The 22,027-nt window shown below is 38.5% G+C and overlaps 1 protein-coding gene across 1 annotated transcript in view; it reads left to right on the top strand.

The window, feature by feature from the left end:
- The window catches only part of LAMA4 (laminin subunit alpha 4), a 96,789-nt gene extending 76,486 nt beyond the window's left edge, over positions 1 to 20,303 (top strand). Inside the window, exons 26-38 of the mRNA XM_063151024.1 lie at positions 2,905 to 3,040; positions 4,164 to 4,301; positions 5,828 to 5,961; positions 7,189 to 7,353; positions 8,099 to 8,252; positions 8,936 to 9,126; positions 10,636 to 10,825; positions 11,661 to 11,816; positions 12,646 to 12,805; positions 13,800 to 13,930; positions 16,320 to 16,413; positions 17,401 to 17,520; positions 18,956 to 20,303. Of these exons, the coding sequence (XP_063007094.1) occupies positions 2,905 to 3,040; positions 4,164 to 4,301; positions 5,828 to 5,961; positions 7,189 to 7,353; positions 8,099 to 8,252; positions 8,936 to 9,126; positions 10,636 to 10,825; positions 11,661 to 11,816; positions 12,646 to 12,805; positions 13,800 to 13,930; positions 16,320 to 16,413; positions 17,401 to 17,520; positions 18,956 to 19,101 (1,915 nt within the window). The 3' untranslated portion in view covers positions 19,102 to 20,303. The remainder of the gene's footprint in view (positions 1 to 2,904; positions 3,041 to 4,163; positions 4,302 to 5,827; positions 5,962 to 7,188; positions 7,354 to 8,098; positions 8,253 to 8,935; positions 9,127 to 10,635; positions 10,826 to 11,660; positions 11,817 to 12,645; positions 12,806 to 13,799; positions 13,931 to 16,319; positions 16,414 to 17,400; positions 17,521 to 18,955) is intronic.
- Positions 20,304 to 22,027: the final 1,724 nt, after the last annotated feature.

Genomic DNA, 22,027 nt, shown 5'->3' with positions numbered 1-22,027 from the left:
CAGACAGCAAGGCCAGAATTTTCAAAAAGGCTCCAGCTGCTGTTTCAAGTGTCATGACTGCTAACAGGAATACCCTCCATGTTAAAAAAAAAAAAAAAAAAAAAAAAAAAAAAAAAAAAAAGCAAATGTTGAGCAACAGCTTCTGGGACTTAGTGGTAAATCTTGTGACATTTTATTCTTTATTTTGTTGTCAGAATTAACTGCTGACTTGAAAAATAATATCTGAGATACAAAGTGTTTAATCTTTAAGCTTTTAAGACAGTGACAAACTTCATGTAAAGAAAAATTATGCCTTTCAATCTCCTGTAGTTATTTGAACGTGCAGGCAAGTGGTGGGCAAGGGAGAAACAGAGTATAACCCTAACTGTCCTTTCAAATAGTTCTTTTCAAAGGTCTTTCATAAGGGGCTATTAAGATAGCTAGTGGAGTGGAGACAGAAAATGCTGCAGTGGATTGGAAAGCAGCTGGGAAAGAGAAAATAGGACATAGTAGTAACTTTTCAATTTTCACAGTATAAAAAGTCTACAGCACATGCTCAAAGGATCTCTCTCAGGGCTGGTATTAAATACATTCATGATTTAGAAATAAAGTACAGAAGGATGGTGAAAATTACTCTCATTAATCAAGGCTAAAGAACACAGAAAAAAGTCCAGAAGGACCTAGAAATCTAGGCAATTGAGCAGCTCAATGGCAGATGAGACTTGTTCACAAATATAGGACAAAAGATGAATCACATGAATTATGCCTGCAGTTTTCCAAGCAGATTGTGGTTATTCTGAAAAACACCTGGAAGATACTGTCAAAGCAGGAAAAATAGCATCTCAATTAATAGGCAGTATCAGATAAAAATTACCGTAGGCATTGTAAAAATATTATTATAATGTTAAAAAATATATACAGAAATTATTTAAGCAGAGGTGCAGCTTTGTCTCTGATATTATACTCAGCTTTCATTCTCTTTACAAGAGTAGACAGCAAAAAGTATGGACCAAACGTGGTGGCATCATTCTATTTTTATCAGGAGCATAAATTAGTATCCTACTGATGATGTACTACTCTCTCTACGGCTGCTGCTATCTACTACTGATATTTATGCTTCCTCTTTGCAGACAGACTCACATTTAACCAACTCTGCAGGGCAGCAGCAGCGTGGGGAAACTAGCTCTAGTCTTATAGTAGTCTAATATTCTCCTGAAGCAACATAATTTTCTCTCTTCAAACGCATTTTTCTCTGTCAATTGCCTTTTTTCTCCAAATAAATGAATCTGGAAGTACCACCATACATTATTTTATCCCACCTCACTCACTGCATAAAGCAGAAAGCTAAGGGTAGGTAGGAGCACTGGGTACTTAACTCTTAACTGAATGAAGAAATTACCTCAGAAGCCTTTCTTTAAGTGAAAGCCTTTCTTCTATAGCTTGTTTCTAGAAAATGTTATGGCATTTGACAGAAAGACATATTTGTCACATCCAATCAGAGTAAAGATTATAGTGGTTAATTGATACCCCACAATTTGGTCCAAATCCCAGTAAGGATGGCAGAAGCCTTCCTGCTGATTTCACTGTGGAGCAAATGAAGCCCCTAGAGCACTCCACTGTATTTCAGACATGTACACGTACATCTGCACTTCCTCCCCTGATAGTCTGGTTTTGCCAATGCAAAATTAGTAATTTCCAGACCTTGATTCTTCTGCCGTGTTCCCAATATCTGCCTTACAGTGAGATAACTCACAGACAGCAAGTGCAGGTAGCAATGTCAACAGTATCACGTCACACGAGGTGAAGAAAGTCCCACTGCTAAGGCACATCTTATTTAAAGGACAAAGACTGCTTCCAGGCAGCCAGGTCAGAACTCTGGATTTCACACCCACTCCTTCAGTGTATTTGCTCCCTAGCTATCTCCTGGACTGCTACGCAGCAGCTCCCATGTAATTTTCTTACTACTATCACAGACTCAGTGTGATTTTATGCAAATGATTTCTTCATGCACCTTGAGATTTGTGAGGATAAATTCAATTATAATCATCCTGTGCTGTAATATTGTGCTGGTATGTTGGAAATGTGTGGAGTTGAAAAACTAAGAGTTATGAGTAGGAGCAATTGGGATTCACTGCTGTGCTATCTACCTCAAATCTGACATAAAAATGATCCTGGAAGCCCACCCACTGATCTCATTTAAAATTATGTAAACCCACACATCAGCAAGTAGAACTTACTCTTACTTCCCTGACCTTTGTTAGTATTTTTCATAAGAAATAGAGACCCATTTGTTATCATCTTATTGCAAAAAGTTCCATACCTTCCAAGTGATTTCTCACAAGCAGATCCTCACAGCACTGACTCCTTCTTCTTCACAGCTCAGCCAACAAACTCCAACTCTCTTCTCACCCAGCTAACCCACTCTTTGGTAGCACCCTTCTTCTTATTGGACACAGCTGTGGCCTATTAAGAACTATTAAGGCCTGTTCTTAGTCTTTGGTGATTAGTACAGCTGCAACTCCTCAGGTGTGAAACTACCTTCTGCATGATCTTTATTTTCTTACATTCTATCCCTCCACACCCATTTGCTTGCAAAGCCAAGAATGGAGCTTGCTAGTAAAAGCAAGACAGGAAACCTAAATCAGAACTTCTCTTCAAAGCTAAAAAAATTGAGATAAAAATCTATTAATTTTTACTGTAAGTAGTTATAAATACATTATTTTTATTACAATTGGTGCATCTTGACTTTTCAAAATGTAGAATGTGGCTCATTAGTTGTTTTACATAAAGATACAAGAATTGTGCACTAGTGAGGCAAATAACTGAAGCTCTTCCAAAATTCTTTAGAACATCTTGGCAACAAAATCCTGTTCAGGAAGGCAAGAGCTATCTAACTGCAGTTTGTTTGGCATTGTTGTCCAACAGCATTAGTTCACATCTGGCAGGAAGTATCGGCTTTAAAGGCTGCATGAAGGGTTTCCAGTTCCAAAAGAAGGATTTCAACTTGTTGGAAGAACCAGGAACCCTGGGAATCAGCTATGGGTGCCCAGAGGATTCACTGGTAAGCATAACACCATTTGTGACATAACAGCAACTTTGACAATGGGTATAGCTGGGAGCTTGAGTTTTACTGCAAACAATGGAAAGACAGTCTTCCACCAACGAAATGACTGTGCACTCATTGACTGGCAGAGGTGGTGGGTTTGTGTGTGTCTGTTAAGTCTGCTGACATAATGCCCAGTTTTCACTCTGAACTATAGCACAAGGTGTTTCACTTAAAATTCTTCTCATATGTGAAACTGCAATGTGAAAACTCAATAAATTATGTATTGCATTCTGAATGGAAATATGCCAATGTAATTCATTTTTTTCTCAAAGATACGAGAAGAATCATCCTTACATGCATCCTAATACAGATGTGTGAAATGGAAAAGACAGCAAAAAATTCACCCTTCAAATGAGTTCTCCCTTTAAGCCAGATCAGCTCTTCCTCTGTGATACACACACCAACTGCATCAGCATTAGCTCTGAGAAAATTGCCATTTAGCTTCTGGTTCTTTCTATCATTCACCATTTGTCCAGTACAATGCAAGGCTGGCAAATCCAGATAGTGTTTGGCGTCTTCATCCTGTGGCCATGTCTATCAAAAGCCATGCTGCAAACCTGTGAAGAGGAAGGATTGCTTGTAGAACTCATCACACCACCTCACCCTTTGTCAACATGGAAGATATCTGCAATGTGTCCTGCCTTGGACCTAGCCTTGCTCGTGAGACTCAGAGGGTCATAGACCACCCTACCCCAGTACCCAGCGCAGCACACAAAGTAACATGTCACATGTTGGAACTGTGGTACAGTGCCACACAGCTCAGACAGGCACATGAGCACCTCTGCCTCTACTTGTCATGCTCTTTAACATCAGCAGACTTAGGATGGGGCCAAGACCCCAGGAAGTTGGGAATAATTTAACTTAGTCTAAAATTGCTACACTTTCTCAAGATTTTCCCATGATGTGAGAGAAAGCCTATATAAATTAGGGTAAGATATGCAGGAAAAATTGGTTTTTAGAACTGAACTGGCTGCAACTGTTAAAAAAAAAAAAAGAAAATAAAGAAATAGCCTCATTCTTTGTATTATTGGAATGTTTTTTGAGCTGTACTTCTAATTTAGTTTTATTTAATACACAGATGTCCCGCAATGCATATTTCAATGGTGAGAGCTTCATCGCATCAAGCCAAAAAGTGTCCCTCTTTACTGAGTTTGAAGGAGGCTTTAATTTCCGGACCTTGCAGCCCAGTGGGCTGTTGTTTTACTATTCTGAAGGAGTAAGTATTTTTTTTTTTTTTTTACTGTTTGTTTTATTTTACCTTTTAATTTTTTTCCCAGGAGAATATTAGGGGAATAATACAATTTCTCACTTTATGGTTTCAAGATAAAGCAGTCCGCAATATAGAAGCATTCACTGGTGACCTCATTTTTACAGTTTGCATTTGATCTATAGATGAAAACCAGTAATGCTTCGATGTTATCTTGATGCTGAGAAGATAACAGGATCATATGCCCAGAATTAACATGCATCCACTTGTGCTCCCTGAAGTCCTTAGGGCAGAAAAGCACAGAGCATCTTGCTGTGCTCAGCAGCACTGCAATCCCTATTTGGACCTGCAGGTGCTACCAAAGTACAAATAATATTTAGGACCTGACATTTGCCATCCAGACAATCACCGAGAAGCAAAGTTTGTTTGAATTAGTGGCACGGCATTTTGCGCATTGCTGAGCTGACAGAAATCAGTCACAAAGCTGCCTATATTCCCAGATGGCACTCAGACCTCCATGTGTGACTGGAAAAGCTGCGCTTGAGAACGGCTCCTTGCAGCTCAGGGAAGCCAGGCTGCTCTACATACCCCCTCAGAAGTGTGACCCGGGCACAAATATGGACTTGCACTCACAAAATGTTGTGTGAGACAAAGCGATCCCGAGACGCTGTAGGCTCAGACTGGCATCTGCAGCGAGCATGAGCTCAGATGCCAGAACATTTGCAACCACCCCCAAATGTCTGTTCTGCGATGCTTGCAGAATATCATCAGCAGTGCAGCAGGGGAGGCTGCGTGGCACCGATAACCACTTCAAACTTTCCCGTGCTGCAGCCTGGAGAATGACCTTCAATTGAAATCAGTAACCGTGTCAGCTCCCCACTCCTTTTGCATAACCGAGGCCTCGCACACACCACTTCATGTTTTTAACTCAACAGCTCTAATCCTGAGGTGCCAAGTGCCCTACTTAACAAGCAGAAGTTCAGCTATTTAGCGCTTGGCAGAATGAGGCAGAACGATTCCTACCAGTGCACAGCGGCAGGGTTTGCTCTGATGGAGCTGAGAGGATTCTGCTAGTGGCACAGTGATCCCAAACTCCTGACCCAGATAGCGCATCTTATCTCTGAGATAATTTTGAGTGATTGAACGGGTCTGATCAGAGGGAATTAGAAAAAGAAAGAAGACGTCTTGTTCTTATGACAGCAGGAATCTCGCAGTAGCAGCTGCTCAATACGGTACCAGAAACACAAATGAAATGTAAACATCATACATTTGTGCTACATGGAGGGAGCTGATGTGACAGGTACATGAAACATAATCAGCAGCAGAATTCCCAGAATTCAGGCTTTAAAACTGGCAATGTAAATTCTAATGATGTCATCTCTTGTTTTGCTTCTCAGAGTATATCTTTTTGCAAATTAAGCACAAATGGGGAACATAGAGAGAAGAAAAATAAAAACAACAGAAAAATTCACAGAACTGTGAATTTTATTTCTGTGTAATACTTGCTTATGAAGGTGTTTTTGTCTGTATTTCAGTCAGATGTATTATCCATCTCTATGGAGAGAGGTGCTGTGGTTTTAAATGCAAGTGGAACCAAAATTCAGTCACCAGAACGAAATTACAATGATGGAAAAACCCATTTCATCATTACCTCTGTCACCCCAGAAAGGTAAAGCTGTACAGCATCTTTTATTCCCTACCTTTAGAGCATAAATATTTCTTGTAAAGCACATTATCATTTAGCACTTACTTTTAAATACTTGAGTGGGGCTTTCTTTAAATGACTGATTTTAAAATGACTGACAAACTTGGGCCTGAGTTCAAGATGATGGGAATTTTTATTAAAATGAAAATAGTTTTTTCTGAAAGCTTAGTCCTTTTTTCATTCTCAGGTAAGAAAACAGTTTAATAACATTTAAGGTTAGCAAGAGATTAATTTTTTAACAGGATTAATTCTTTTAATTTGTTAAAACAAGTCCCAATTTACCCTATAGTGATTGAGGCATCTTCACATAAGGGATGTACACAGTGAAACATGTTAAAAATATTTTTAGCACTGGCAGCCACAAACATGACTAAATACAGCAGTAGGGAATAAGTCTCTCTCTGTGCTCCTTGTTAACTCTTGAAAGCTTTGGTTTATTGGTATGTTTTACTATTGTTTATATGTTTAATTTTTTTTAGAAGGTCACATGCTCAAAACAACTTTCTTTAAGAATCTTGAGATTCTTATCTTGAGATATCTCTTACCTATGAGAACAAGCATTCTTACTTTCCTAATGGAAATGAAGGTTTGTACCTATGACTTCTGGCACCCAAGAATCACAGTTTGAAAAGCTGAAGGTGTGAAAATGTGCCTTGGAATAACCTTGGGGATTATGTTTCCCTGCGTTTGCAAAACAAAATCAACGTCTAATGCTTTGGTATAATCAGTTTCTTTATAAAGCCAGAGAATCATTCCTGACTATTGCAACAATTTGTAAGTTGCAAAATCAGATTAGGTAAAAAGCATTGTAAAAGCTCAAACACTGCACTGTGATGAAAGAGAAAGAAAAAGGGATAGGATCATAAACAATTAGCGTGTGCTTGGATCTTATGTTACCCCAAAGGTGGCTCCATCCCTTCATCAGCAACCCCCTAGTTTGTCTTTCTTTGCTGTACAGTTTTGGACTTCACAATTCACTGCAGGGTAATATTCAATCCACGGGCCTGTGTACACAGTTTTGCCAATGCACTGCACTGCACAGCTGAAATCAAGGTCCTCTCATGCCTTTGAGCAGCACCACTGAGTGTGCATGCACTGAGTGGAGCATTTTGGGTGCATGTACCGTGCTGTCTGACCGCTGGCACCGACGTTTCCAAAGCTAGCCTGCAAAATGGATGCTTTGCTCTGCAGGTATGAGCTGACTGTTGATGACAAGAAACAGAGCAAGAAGAACCCAGCAAAGGACAGAGCAGGGAAAAGCCCAGACAGCATCAAGAAGTTTTATTTTGGTGGCTCTCCCCTCAGAACACAGCAAGCCAACTTCACTGGCTGCATAAGCAATGCCTACTTCACTAGGTGAGTAACATCCTCCCAAACACATTAACAGGCAGTCACTGCCCTGCCTGACAGCTTGAATAGTAGCTCATGAGAAATGATTTATCATCACAATAAAAATTCCTCTCTCATTTTGTGAGGCTAGACAGCATGTGTGAAGAAGGTTCTTACCTTATTTGCCATGGAATCTGTTGGCACAGATCTGCTAGGTTAAGATATTGTTAAGGTGGGAATAACTTGATGAAATAAGCTTTCAGTACTGCACCTGCTAATGCTGCTGGTGCAATGAATAATTTGCATAGCTGTAATTTACATTTATATTATGTAGCTCTCAGGTCTGCCTTTGAAACAAAATTGTATTAAGACATCTTGCAGAAGCTGGGGAGGTTAGGACTTTGATCATGTAAAAATGGTCAGAATGTGTTGATCTTAATTGTTTTATGAAATATTCTTATATAGATTTTAAAGTTGAATTTGATGCTGCAGACTGACACTCTGTTTATGCCAGCATGTATATAAAAGGCAGATGTAGTGTGGGCTGTCCTTGTTACCCATTCATTGACTGATCAATGTGTACTTTCATCCATGATCCAAGAAGGAACCATTCAAATATAATTTGATATAATTTAATATAATATTTAAATATAATTTAAACCCATTCAAATATAATTTAAACTATAAATGTAAAATTCTGAGATTTTTATGCAGACAATTCTAACACTTAAAAAAAAAAAGCTGTTCTTGTCATCTCCTCTTTGAAACACAGGTTGGATCAAGAGGTTGAAGTGGAGGATTTCCAGAAGTACTCTGAGAAAGTTCAGGCATCTTTGTATGGATGCCCTGTTGAATCTCCTCCAGTTGCTCTTCTCCATAAGAAAGGAAAAAACTCATCAAAAGCCAAAGGAAACCGTAATAAAAAGGTCTGCTATAAACTGCTCCAGTACCACTCTAAAGTTTTCCAAAATTCTCCAAATTATGGATCTAAAATGCATAAAGGCAATGCCAAATATATGAACAGGATCCTGTTCCTTTACATATTCCATCACTGGAAATGATTGCCCTGACCCAATCTATCTACACTTGCATCATTCTCTTTTGCTAGAATTATAAAATAAAATACCTGACCTCTTCAAAACAGTACTTCAGAAACAATCCTTTCTGATTTCTTCTGTATTCTAAAGGCAAAAAGCTTGCTTCTGTTCTCATCTGCTTCTGTATGGCTCTCTACTGGGTACAATTAGCACATATTAATATAAATGGGGAAAAACCTTCCTCCAGCATGCAGACTTTTTAGTCTAAGCATATCCTCTCGTGCCTATAATATAGCTGATATCACCAAAAGCAGAGAGAAAAAGATTTGATTAGGAAAACTGCAAAAATAATAATTGTAATTATGTTAGCTGCACAAGTACTTTGTTTATCCTTTGTTCTGTCCTAATCAGCATTTACAGTAGATCTGTTCTAGGAAAATTTGACTCAGAAACAACCCTGGTATTTATGTAGGGAAACAATATATTACTAGTTTACATATATAAGTTATACTGCTCTTTTATTATGTCCAATCTTAGCTAAAATTCTTGTTAATAGTTCTTTTTCTATGAAGGTGGGAAGAGATAAAGACAAGATTGCACAGCCTTCCTCTGGCCTCAAAAAACTGTATCAAGTGAATTTGCAAAAAGAGCCTCAGTGCCACCTGCCCATGAATCCCAAGGCAACTGAACATGCCTATCAATTTGGAGGAACAGCAAACAGCCGGCAAGAATTTGACCACATACCAAAGGATTTCAGTCAAAGGTAAAGTGACTTTAGAAATAAAAATGAAATATGCTGGGGGGAAGAATGATGTATTTCAATTTATTTTTTTTAAGGGACATATTACCCTGGCTTTGTTCCTTTATATCTTAGACTGAATTTTGTGTTGAGCCTGTTGTTAGGTTATATTAAAAGGTGCTTCAGTTGAGTAAGAGAAAAACATAGATTGTGTTTCCAGTTACATCCCTCTTGTGGAAGCTTCATGTGCATTGCATTTTAACAAAATGTGTCTCCTTGCCTATTTGTGTGAAGCTTTTAAGAATGTTAGTTCTATACAAGCATTGCACAATAATCAGTCTCTTTACACAAGAAGTAAAGGCATTAAAGCAGAAAGGAAGCAGTAACATGCTGAGTGGACCTTGCCACTATTTTAATCTTCACAGTGCAGCAAGACAAAAAGCTATGAAAACCTGGTCCAATTTAAGCCATAATGGCAATCTAAGTAATAATGAGTCCAGATACTGTTGAAATTTAATATTCATGTTCCCACAAAATATCTCATGCAATATTCAAAATCCAATAAGGATTTTGGTTTAATACTTTCCATTAAAGACTATAAATTCAACAACACAGCACTTCCTGGAAGCATACCAGACCACTAACTCAGAAAAAAAGTGTTCTTTCCTGATTTAAATTAGAAAGTCATTATGTTCATTTTAATTCAATACATTTAACTATGGGCAATTCTGATGGCACCCATATGAAGGCAAACCCAAACTCTAATACCTTCATCCCCCCTTCATTCCTAAAACATATATTAATTTGCCAAATTTTATTAAAGCTTCATTTAGTAATGTTCATTTTTAAAAAGTAATGAGTTGTGTCATTTTAAAACAATATTGGCAAGGGACTGAGTGTCTGTGGAATGTACACACAGAGGCCATTAGTAATGTATAGACGCTTGACACAATATGAAGAATGGAAACTAGGTTAGACCTGACATCAGAAGAAGGAGGAACCAGTTCTGGCACTGTCCTACACCAATACAGCTTTGCCATGCTTTAGACCATAAGTAATAATAGCAATCACTCAAGAAATTTTCACTGTGACAGTGTCAAACCAACAGTGGCATGACTTCCTATGCTGTGTTGGACTTCACAAGGAACTACGAGGAAGGAGAAGCTTCAATCGAGTCTGGTATAACAGACAGGCCTTAAACATCAGGCCTCCGTGCCATTACACTTAAAAATCCCCTCAGCCCTGCTGTTTAACATAAAAGGAAATGTACTGTCCGATTTTGGTGGTCTGCATTGAACTTATTCCCTCTAGAGATTTTAATTTTTGAAAAAATGTTCTTCACCAGGAAGCTTTTTCTCCAGCTTTGACTTCTGCTCAAAAAACCAGCACAGAATGTTTCTCAGAAACACCACTTCCATAAAGCAGATGAATATCTTTTTGGATGAAAGGAAAATTTCAATCTTCCTCTGCCTGATATTTGATTTAAATCAAAAGTATCTGCTTTAATGTGAATATTGTGTTTTTATGTGCCAGAGCTCAGTTCTCTATCAGTCTGAAAACTCACTCATCTCACGGAATGATTTGCTACGTTTCGGATCAAAAAGAGACCAACTTCCTGGCCCTTTTTGTTGCTCATGGCCGACTCATTTTTATGTTTAACGCCGGTCACCAGAAGATAAGGATTAAGAGCCAAGAGAAATACAATGATGGTCTGTGGCACAATGTAAGTAAAACAAAGAAATCATGATGGCACGTGCTGTCAAGGCTACAGTAAAGACACTGCTCATGTGACAGCTCAGGGAGTTTTCATTCATGTATTCATAAACATGCCTATATGTTGAGAAACTTCCATAAATATTTTTAGATCTTCCTCGCAGCATTTTATTAAGTCATTAACTAGGGACAGGAAAGTGAGTCAGTTATAAAAATTCAGCAATTCCCAACACTAACAGCTGAACAGAAATGAAGGAAGCAAGCAGAGCAGTAAGGCAATTAAGAGTTAAATGAGTTATTAAAGGAAAGACTAGAATAATTTTGTTCAGCAAATGTCTTTGAAGTGCCTAAGAAAGGAGCACAGCTGGCTTAGGCTGCCTCAGTAGTCTATGAAAATAAAAAGACAATTTTAGGAGTCAAGGTGAATTTCCCTCTGTAGGTATCTCTCTCTCCTCATTAACTACAGAGGAAGTCTACAGCTACTAAACTACTGACTTGGGCATTTAAGTGTTTAAAGGAGGTTGGATGAATTCATACCATAAAACTAATGATGACCGTGAAAATGCTAAATGCAGTGATAGGTAGATCTCAGTAGACCTTATGACACCTTAATTATCTCTGCCTTGTACACCAAAATGTAAGAAAGGCAGCAGTTTTACTATCTAGCCTTCATATACATGTGAAAAATGAGGGTTGTCCAGCAAAGAATACTGGCAGTTAGCAAAATAGGCTTGTAGAGCATCACTCATGCACTTTTCTTCTCAAATGTCTCATCTTCTTCTAATGCACAGTAGTGATCCATTAACAGATTAAAGTAATCTTCCACATTTTTTTTCCCTTCCTAGGTGATATTTATTAGAGGCAAAAATATCGGTCGCTTGATAATCGATGGTCTCCGAGTGCTAGAAGAATCTTTTGATGGGAATGCGAATGGTTGGCAAGTCACTGAACCACTCTATATTGGAGGTGTAGCTCCTGGAAAAGCTGTGAAAAACATCCAGGTAAAGCAGATCTCCATGTACAGACCCCATTCCTCAGTGTAAAGTTAAAACAGAAGCTGACTGTAGGGATGAGATCAGACAAAATCTGACTAAGATCTTGACCCTCGTCCTGCTAAGGAGCAGACAGCTCAGCTCATGTATAGAGCATTCCACAGGGCTGGGCTGGTGGTAGCTGGGTAAGGCTTCCACAGCCTTGCAGCAGCAGCTGGGAAACCAAGGGTCCATAAGGAACAGAAAAATCCTAGTGACATCCAAAATTAGATGAGACAAGTAATGTTAGGCAAGATACATTTCACCCTGAGGTCTGAGATACAGAATGAGTTTTGGAGACATTTTAATGTTCTCACAGTACCTCTGTTTTAAGACAATACCTAGAGGTCAGGATTCTGTTCTACAGCTCAGTACTGAAGGATACGGAAAGGAGTGTTGAACCAACAATGAACATAATATTCTCTTTCAAGGTAATCTTTAGTGTTATATGCCTAACAAGATTGATAAACTACTCTGAAAAAGTAGACCCATCTTGCCTTGAGGCTATGAGGTATATGTATAGCACTGCCTCACCCTACTTGTGTTTTGTTTCTCACAGTTCAGTAAGGACTGAGAAACAACACAAGCTGGAATTACCTTGAAGTCATCAAAAAGACATGAGAGGCTATGAGAACCATTTTTCCTCCTTCCCTTCTCTGGAAATTGTTTTTTTAGTTCAAAACTGATGTGCGGACAATCACAGCCTTACAGCTTATAAACAAGTAAAACTAAGGGCAGAAGAATCTTTTTCCTTCCACAAGCAGTTTATTTACTAATCAAGGCTTTTTTTACCCCTCAGATTAACTCTGTCTACAGCTTTAGTGGCTGTCTCAGCAACCTCCAGCTCAATGGAAGACCACTTACTTCAGCTTCACAGACATTTAGTGTAACACCTTGCTTTGAAGGCCCATCAGAAGCAGGAACATACTTTTCATCAGAAGGAGGATATGTCGTCCTTGGTAATATACTCTTAACCAAATGTATCCCCAAATAGGACTGTGGTATTCACTGTGCTTCAGAATGGCATTTTTCACTAAAGAGTGTGGTAATTTCCAAGGCTGTGAGCTGTAAGGATTATCAGAAACAGATCGCTATTGTGCTAAGCAGATGATATTGACAGGTCACAATGTCACTGTGAAACTTAACATTGTTAAATAAACACATCTGTATGTATGTATGTATGTATGTGTTTCAAATAATAATTTCATAAGGGAATAATTTCAGTGAGGGAACAGACCATAATATGTTAAAAATTAGCATAGAAGTCAACATGGCAAAGACCAAGTACACCATCAAATGGTCATCCCTTACTTTTTTAATTAACATGTAAATAAAAAATCCTGCAGAAAGGCTTTCGGCATGTCTTGATACAGAACAGCATGACAGAACATATCTTTTCTGTCATTTTGGCCTTCTGTGTTCCAGGAAGAGTTTTAGGAGGGTGTTTCAGTCACATAGGCTCTGATCTGAACAGGAAAGGGAACTGCAAAACCCTATTCACTGGCAGCACCAAGAAGAATCAGACTAGTGTTTCTAATTTGCTCTCTGGCCTGTCACCAGTTTGAAAAAGGGAGTTTCTCCGACTGAATCATCAAAGCTCAAGTGAACTCCCACTCACTCAATAATGACTTCTGAGTGTCTAGGAAATTGCACAATAAGAAACTGCCAAAAATACAAATAATTTACTTTCTGTTGTCCATTTTATTGCTAAGAAACATTTTTAAACAAAATACATTTTCTAAATAATGAGAAAAGTAAATAAACCGTTATTAGTACTCCAATCAAAATAAAAGTTGAAATGGATCATTGACAGCACATCATGCTATCTCATATTTCAATAGTTTGAAGAACAAATAAATCCACCCTCTGATGTTCTACTTTGACTTTGAATAAATGTCCAATTTCATCACTAACTCAGATGACAAAAAGAACGTTATTCTTTTTACTTCACAGATGAATCCTTCAGTTTAGGCCTGAAATTTGAAGTTGTTTTTGAAATACGTCCTCGAAGCAGCTCAGGAATCCTACTGCATGGTCACAGCGTGAATGGAGAGTACCTGAATATGCACATGAGAAATGGACAGGTATAAATAAGGTCACATCTCCTCCACTGCCTTGACTGGTTTCTCTTCCACTTACTTGGGCTTTGCTACATGTAGATTTTGTCTTACAAATTTGCCATTAACTGATTCTTATTTCTCCCCTAAATATGATAACATCTTAGATTAGCCAAACAAAATATTTACTTTAAAATACTAAAAATAACACCTGTGGCAAATTCAGATCACTTTACTAATACAAGGCATAAATATTTTGTTGTGAGCTGAAAAGCAAAAGCACTGACTCTTTGGCACTGCTCTTTCACCCACACATTAAAAATGTATCATGGTTACAAGTAACCATCAGTAATTTTTTTTTCTTATTTCTTAAACAATAAGTCTGAGTTACACTCAGTCTCTTCTTTCTTTATCAGATATATGTATGATGGAAAGAGTGAGGGAAAGGAAAAGTTCTGATTGTCTGTTGGCCTGGTTTCTACAGGCTCTGGATTTCAAATGAAGGAGAGAGGTTAGAAATTAACACACCAGACAGTTGTTGCTATTTTTGATTGTGTTTATTGATAAAATCTGGATGTCTTCATGCTAGGCATTGCACATCTACAGTAATACATTTCAGTCTTAAGTGAACAACACCAGCAAAGATTTAGACCACCTAACTTTTGACAGCTCATTAAGTAAGATGTAGCCCATTCTTACCCCTGTATCTAGGGAATTAAAAGAGAAATTCTTAAGTACATTGTGCGGATGTGTATCATGCCACACCTAAATGCTGAGTCTGTATAGAACCAGTCCAGTATAGCACTTCTTATGTCAAGTCCTAACCAAAGTTCTGCATGCCCAATAATTTGTCTGGTTTTCCCAACTGTACCAGCTGGTCTAACAAAGGGTGCTGCTTCACTTACTGCTTCACACCTCCCTTCCTGTATAATGGAAATGCAATTCATAAACAAAATTCACCTTGGAAAAGCAGCTTTTCCCTGCTTGTCACTGCAGCAGTTCAGTACCTTCTAAGTAAGGATCTGTGTGTCTTTAGCATTAACTATCTGCCCTCTTTGAATGCATTACAAAAGACCTGTTTTGTGAAAACCATTTTGCTGAACGAATAAGATCAGCAACTATAATTCATTTTTAAAATGTACACATCTCTACCAGTCCAGCTTGTCTGAGTGATTTATTAACCTGTGATTCTTTATTTGCTTCAGTCAATACATTTTGCCTAAGAATGGATAAAACAGAACATGAGGATCATTTTAATTGTTTGTTGGTGCCCTTCTAGCAAATAAATTAATATTTTTTGGTTACAACTGCATCAAAACCCTCTAGAATTAACTATAAGTTTATTCCTTGTGAGAGACTACTTACAAGGGCATGTAGTGACAGGACAAGGAGGAATGGCTTCAAACTGACAGTAAATTTAGATTAGATATTAGGAGGGAATTCTTTGCTGTGAGGGTGGTGAGGCTGGAACAGGTTGCCCAGAAAACCTGTAGATGCCCCACCACATTAAATGTTGAAGGCGAGGTTGGATGTGACTGAGCCACCCGATCTTATGAAAGGTGTTCCTGTCCACGGTGGGGGGGTTGGAACGAGATGATTTTTAAGGCCCCTTCCAATCCAAACCATTCTATGATTCTGTGATTTCCAGTCAGCATAGAGTCAGCATAATCAGGAACAACTTCAACATTTGAAAAGCCTGAGTGGTTGGGCTCAGAGTTTGCAGTTCTCTGGCAATCACCACCAGGAATTTCATGTCTCACAACAAGGGCCCAACACTGTTTTGCTGTTGCTGCACCATTTCCATGAAAAAAGATATTAATCCATTAACTAAAACGGAGGTGAAAAATTCAGAATTATGTTCACCTTCTAGCTCTGCCAGAGATTTACTTGTAAGCTTGAACAAGTAACTTTAAAGTAATTTTTAATTTTGCTATCCATTCCTTTCTCATATCTTTTCTGCTTGTTTATACTTGGGTTTTCATGACTGTTTTCCTTAGTAAGTGGCTAGCAAGATGCCAAAAACATCATCTGATGCCTCTAAACACTAATTTATCACACAGGAAATTATAGAGTAGAGGTACTAGTAAATGAGTGAAATTAGCTCTTTTTTTAAATCTTTTCTTGAACTCTTCCTTGAGATAATTAGGAATGTCTCTGAACTATTGAATCTGAACAGTTAAACAAAACAAAACAAAACAAAAAAAAAAAACCACAAAAAAAAACACAAAAAAAAAAAAACAACCCACCCTAAATTTTATTTAAAATTTTATTTATTTTGAAGAATTTAATGAAGCCATGTTTTCCTTTCTCTCGGATACTTGACGTGTTTTGAGTGAGGAATACAACATTACTACAACAGAAGGTAAAAAGAGAAAAGGAGGGGGTTTACAGTGATGATTACATTCTTTTCCCTCAGGTTACTGTGAAACTGAATAATGGAATCAGGGATTTTTCAACTTCAGTGACACTGAAACAGAGTCTCTGCGACGGCAGGTGGCATCGAATTGCAGGTCAGTAAAAGGTGATTGTTCCCTAATTAAGGTAACAAAGCCCGTCTCTTGCTCCCCAGATATCCATCTCCATGGGCTAGAGCACTGGCAATGCAGAAGTATTTTCAGTTCTTTTTCACCTGCCAAGACTCAAGTTTGTGTGAAAGACACAGTCTTAGTCATCCCTCAGACACAGAACTGTAGGGCTTCCTGGGAAGACAAGCACTGGTTCCTACAATGAGAGGGAAAGCAAACAAAGATGGAAGCCCCCTGTTCAAAGAACAGGAAGCAGCCCATCTGAAATTCTGGCTACCTTTCCTAATTCATATACCAGATTATAGTTTTCCTTTCCCTATTAGAGGTTAAAAATTTTGATAGAATGCAGTAGGTAAAAGTAAATGCTGCCCTTAAAAGTCAAATAACAAGACAGATGTGGGGAACCTTTTGCTCATGATAGAGAGATGTCTGCAGCTGGGATTTTGCCTCTGTGCCAGACAGTCATCCTTCTTTCCTGGTTTTGAAAGTCAAAAAGCATTTTCTGGGTGCTTTGAACCACCTCATCTTCCTGTCTAGATGTGGACTTAGAATGTCTTCCACTATCACTGCAGAAGCGATCTGAGTCTGCACACCCTTTCCACAAGCATTCTGTTTCCCTTCTGAAGGAAATGCAGGCACTCAAGCAAGGGAGAAGTCTCACTGCATTCCAATATATCCCTAAATGGGAGTGATTGGGCAACAGTTTTTTAAGCCACAAGCCATTGTATGCTCATAACCTGGAGCCTAAACACTGCCACCAGGGATCAAGAGCCCCACTCAAAAGCACCCTTGCTCCCACTGTATCTACCATCGGTCCTGCTCTACCCAGAATCCACTCACAAACTGTCACTGATGCCTCACACCCAATCTAGCAAACACTAAATCAAATACTCACACCAAAGAGATGACTCCTGTCTGTCATAAAAGACTCATGTCACACTTCTTGCTGATCTCTGTTCCTTCTCCTTTCAGTTATTAGAGATGCAAATGTGGTGCAGCTGGACGTAGACTCTGAAGTCAACCATGTGGTAGGGCCACTAAATCCAAAGGCAATGGACCACAGGGAGCCAGTGTTTATTGGAGGTGTACCAGGTAGGTTTTTGGTATCTTTGTGGTACATTGTTCTGAGATTTCAGCCCTGTTTCTAGAGAAAGCATAAAGACTAAGTTTTCATCTCAAAAAAGAACAAAATATGTGAGCAACCTGGTAAAATTCAAAGGCTCAAGAGCTGATCATAAATGTTCTGCCTCAAGTTCTCAAAGAAAAAGATGTGCTGCTTCATTGAAATGAAAACATTTACAGCTGCTGGAGGGCAAGGTATGGATTCACTAGAGAAGTCAGCCAAAAACAAACAAAATTTCTTTTTTTTCTGTTTTTCCTTCCTATGTGGGCTAACTCTTTTTTAAGAAGGGATTTATTTATTTATGGGATTGGAAACTCGTTGTCACTGTAACTGAGTTCCAAGGTTTAGTTGCTGGTAGGCTTCTTTCCTCTTCTTCAAGCAATGGCATCTTTGAACACAAGATAAAACATGGAGATTCTTTTTCTTACAAGAGGTTTCTGTTAGACAGATTTCTGCTCCTGTGTATTTGTGACTCACAGACCATCTGTGTAGCATGGGCCAAGACTACTACATTTCCTTCCCTTATTCAACAGACAGAGCTACTCTGTTGGGGTTCATATACAAACTGTAATCAACACTACGTGATCCAATTTTTAAGTCAACTCCCATACATTTCTCAGTGAAAACATGCAGCATTATTTCTCTGAGCCTTGCATGTCAATCATTAACAGTTCTAACTACAAAATTCATTATAATGCTTATCTTGGATTACTGGCTTGAGTGCGTGGTGTTCACATCCATCCCACACTACCAGGAGGTAAAATGAGCCTAAAGGGAATAATAAAATCTATGCACAGATGCCTGCTCACTCTTTAAATCCAAAATGGAATTTTATTAGGACAGAACTCTTCCCAGAGAGGTAATATAAAGGGGTAATTGCAAATGCTGTTCTGCTTCATAATAGAGCCTTCTATTTCTACATTAATTATAGAATACTAAAGCAATGCCATACACTGGCTCTATAATGCTATTATCAGCCTGGCACAGGAAACTCTTACACAGAAGTTCACAACAACAAATGAGATACAATACTAAATAATGCCATGCAGATACAGCCAACTGAAGGCAAACTAACAAATCAGACACAGATTACAATACATGTGACGTTACATTTTAAAAACAGACACTGGGACTCATCTACTCTGTTACTTAAAAGAAAATGTAGTTGTCAAAAAATGCAAAATTGTCTCTCTATTGATAATATAGTATCAAGAGTTTCACTTAACTGTAGATAACTAGCCATACTTTAATGGTCTCTAGGACACTGGCAGTAGGCCAAACATTTTAAAAGAAGATTCAGAAGAGCTGCACTTAGTAGCAAAGTTCTGCTACCAAACTGATTATTTTGCCCATCATGAGCTCTAAACTTTTATTTATTTAATTTTTTTGATCTTCTTTTTCCAGAGTCTCTGCTAACATCAAGCCTGACTACACGCAATTCCTTCATTGGCTGCATTCGTAACTTCATGATTGATGAAAAGCCAGTGAGTTTTAGTAAAGCAGCTTTGGTTAGTGGTGCTGTAAGCATTAATACCTGTCCAGCAGCCTGAGAGTGCACTGCATCAATTCTGAAAAGTTTCTTAGACCACAGAAATAAAATAGAACAAAAGAAACCATGTCCAGCGAGACAAGAAGAATGAAAATATCACAGCCACATCTACAGAAAGCAGGAAGGGGGGGTCACTTCTCATATTTACATGCAAACAAAAATCACTGAAGAATAAAAGCTGTTGCTTCTGCACTTCTCTTAACATACCACAAGAGTGAGCTTTACCATTTCTTATACTATATGTGTGGCCAGTCTTTTACATGAAAATATGAGATTATAAAATAAAATTATATTAAATATGTTGCTTTCAAAATAGATCCTCTACATAATCTCATTCCATATCTTAGTCATCCTTTGTTCCACAGAAAAAGATCTGCTAATGCACATTAAAGAATAAAGCTAGATAATAGATTTACATCGCAAATACTGTATAAAGATCTTACTGTATATTTTTAATTTTCCATTCAACTCATTTATATTCCTCAAATAAAATGGGGGGAAGAGAGTATACTAATTATGTAAGCTTACAAATAATGAAAAATTAAAATTTTTATTCCACTTCTAGACTTCATGGATATGTTCTAGCACAATATGAAGAGAGGATGTATATCTTTTAAGACAGATGCTTTATATATAGACTCATTTACCTAAACTAGGTAATTTTAGAGTAATGCTTGCGTTAGAGACAATTTTAAATTTCAAGTTTTTTCTCTGAATTTTAAAATGCACTTAGATACAAACACAGCACTAAATTCACAATCTCATTGTGATCTCATTTGCACTAACATCACACAAGTAAAAATGAAGCGTAGAAAGCAGAATCACAGTCACAGTTTCAGGTGACTCCCTTATCATACAAAAACATCACTTCCTTGTGAGACTCCTGCAGGACTTCAGTCTACCACAGAAATCCCCAAACAAGGAACAGGTTCCTTCAGAAGATATGCTGCTGCAGAGGAACCAAGAGTGAAGCAGGAAGATGTAAACAGAAGGCGAAGGGCTGCAAATGTGAGCTGTGCTATAACCATGGAAGGTAGATGAAGTTAATGGTAGGGTTCAACTGACAGTAGGCTTGCACACCAAATAGATACAAATCACTTGCAAAACTTAGTCCCTTCAATCATCACCTACAAGGAATCAAAGCCATTTAGCTTTCTTCTCTTTGAAGTATAAAGTAATGCAATAAAGATTAAAGTAATGAAAGTTTTATGGTTGTTGAGCAAATTATTGTTGGAACCAACTCAAAACATGACCAGCTGCAAAGCAAGAAACTATGAAATGCAAAAATAAAGGACAACACCCTAGAGACTGAAAATTAATAAGAATTCATCTGGAAAACACACAAATGAAAACTGGAATCCAAAGGTCTTGAAAGCATGGACGGATGGAAGAACCACCAGAATAAGATACATATGTAAGCACTAATCAGCAGCTTCCCTACTACTCCCAGTAGGGTGTAAAAAGGGTTTTGACACACTGCAGCAGATTTGGCTTACTCTGGAGAAAGAACTGCAACCTCTGGCTACACAGGCACAGGAACTCTTCAGCAGCTGGGACCCCATCACAGACTCTCCACTTGCCTCTGGAGTCTAGTGTTGGGTTAAGGGAACAACACAGTGTGGCTCCAGTAGCCACTGCCCCTCCTTTCACCAGCTTCATCAGCTCTGCTCACACTTTCAGCACCATTCCTCTTCTGCTTGTGTTCTCCTGAACACATCCCCTTTTCCCTTCCCTGCCGCTCTCAGGTACTATGCTCCAAGGACTGATTCCCTTTCTAACTCCAAGCTTACAGATACCCCCTTCACAGGGGAGTGACCCTTCTTTTCCTCACTCCAAAGCCCATTGCTCACACTTGAGAAGCAAGCATGAACAGTAGCCCTCTGCAGTACCTCTGGATCAGGCATGGATCCTTAAATCCAGTAGCCTTCCAATGCCATCTTTGTCTCAGGCAAAGCCAGTATGCTTGCTCAGCTTTTTCTGCTCCCAGCTACTACCCAGAAATGGAACAGAAAATTTAGGGCTTTTGCTTCAGGAATATTTTATTATTGGTGTTGAGGGTGAATATCCTCAGAGCAGTGAGCTGGGTTCCCAGAGGTTACAGAGGCCATGTGTGGTGTCAGAACTGTACAGCTGGGAGCAGGGGTAAAAAAGGAAGTCTCTCTCCTCCCAGTGCCAGTGACTTGTTAGATTGGCTCAAAAAAGCTCATGACACCACAACATGAGCTAAGCTTCCTCAGGCCCTGGTCACCAGGACCCTGTTGCGGGAGAGAAAAGAACAGCAGATTTCCTGCTTAGATATGTTGGTTACAAGGATTACTGAAATTCCTTTTGAGTTGCCTGCAGCTGCTCAGCAGAGATAGCCAGGAATAGCAAATGCTTGTGGCCCCTAAGAGCAACAGAGTTTAGTGAATGCTGGTATTAAGTGGAGCATTGTATGTTAACTGGTACACACATACTAAGAATGTTTTTCTGTTTCACACCTACTTCAAACCAAAGCATATTCTCTCATATCCACATCCAGGCTCTGTGAATAAACAATATTTCTCTTAGTCATATTTGCTGCAATGTGATTTGGTTTCTTTCTGTTGATTTATGTTTAAGAATGAGTTTTCTGATTTAATCAGTCCTTTGCATACTTTATATATGGAAAACTAAAAATACACTAAAACAGTATGTGAATAAAAACCAATTAAAATTCATAAACTGCTACTATTCAATTTACTTCTCTTTACTATATCACCAGCTAATCAAACACAGCACTATTTTGGAGGGTGTCTTCATCAATTTTCCCTTGTAGGATTCAGAGGTGTGGGTTTTCCCTCTGCAGAACAGGGTTTGCAAAGAAAAACACAATAAACCAGAGGATACTTGCAGACTCAGGAGAGAGCAAAAAAATAATGTAAATTTCCCTGCCCCCAACATCCACA

This window comes from Melospiza melodia, chromosome 3 (genome assembly GCF_035770615.1).
Source record: "Melospiza melodia melodia isolate bMelMel2 chromosome 3, bMelMel2.pri, whole genome shotgun sequence".
Taxonomy (NCBI): domain Eukaryota; kingdom Metazoa; phylum Chordata; class Aves; order Passeriformes; family Passerellidae; genus Melospiza; species Melospiza melodia.
Note: the sequence above shows the minus strand (reverse complement) of the source record. Positions and strands in the feature narration are given on the sequence as shown.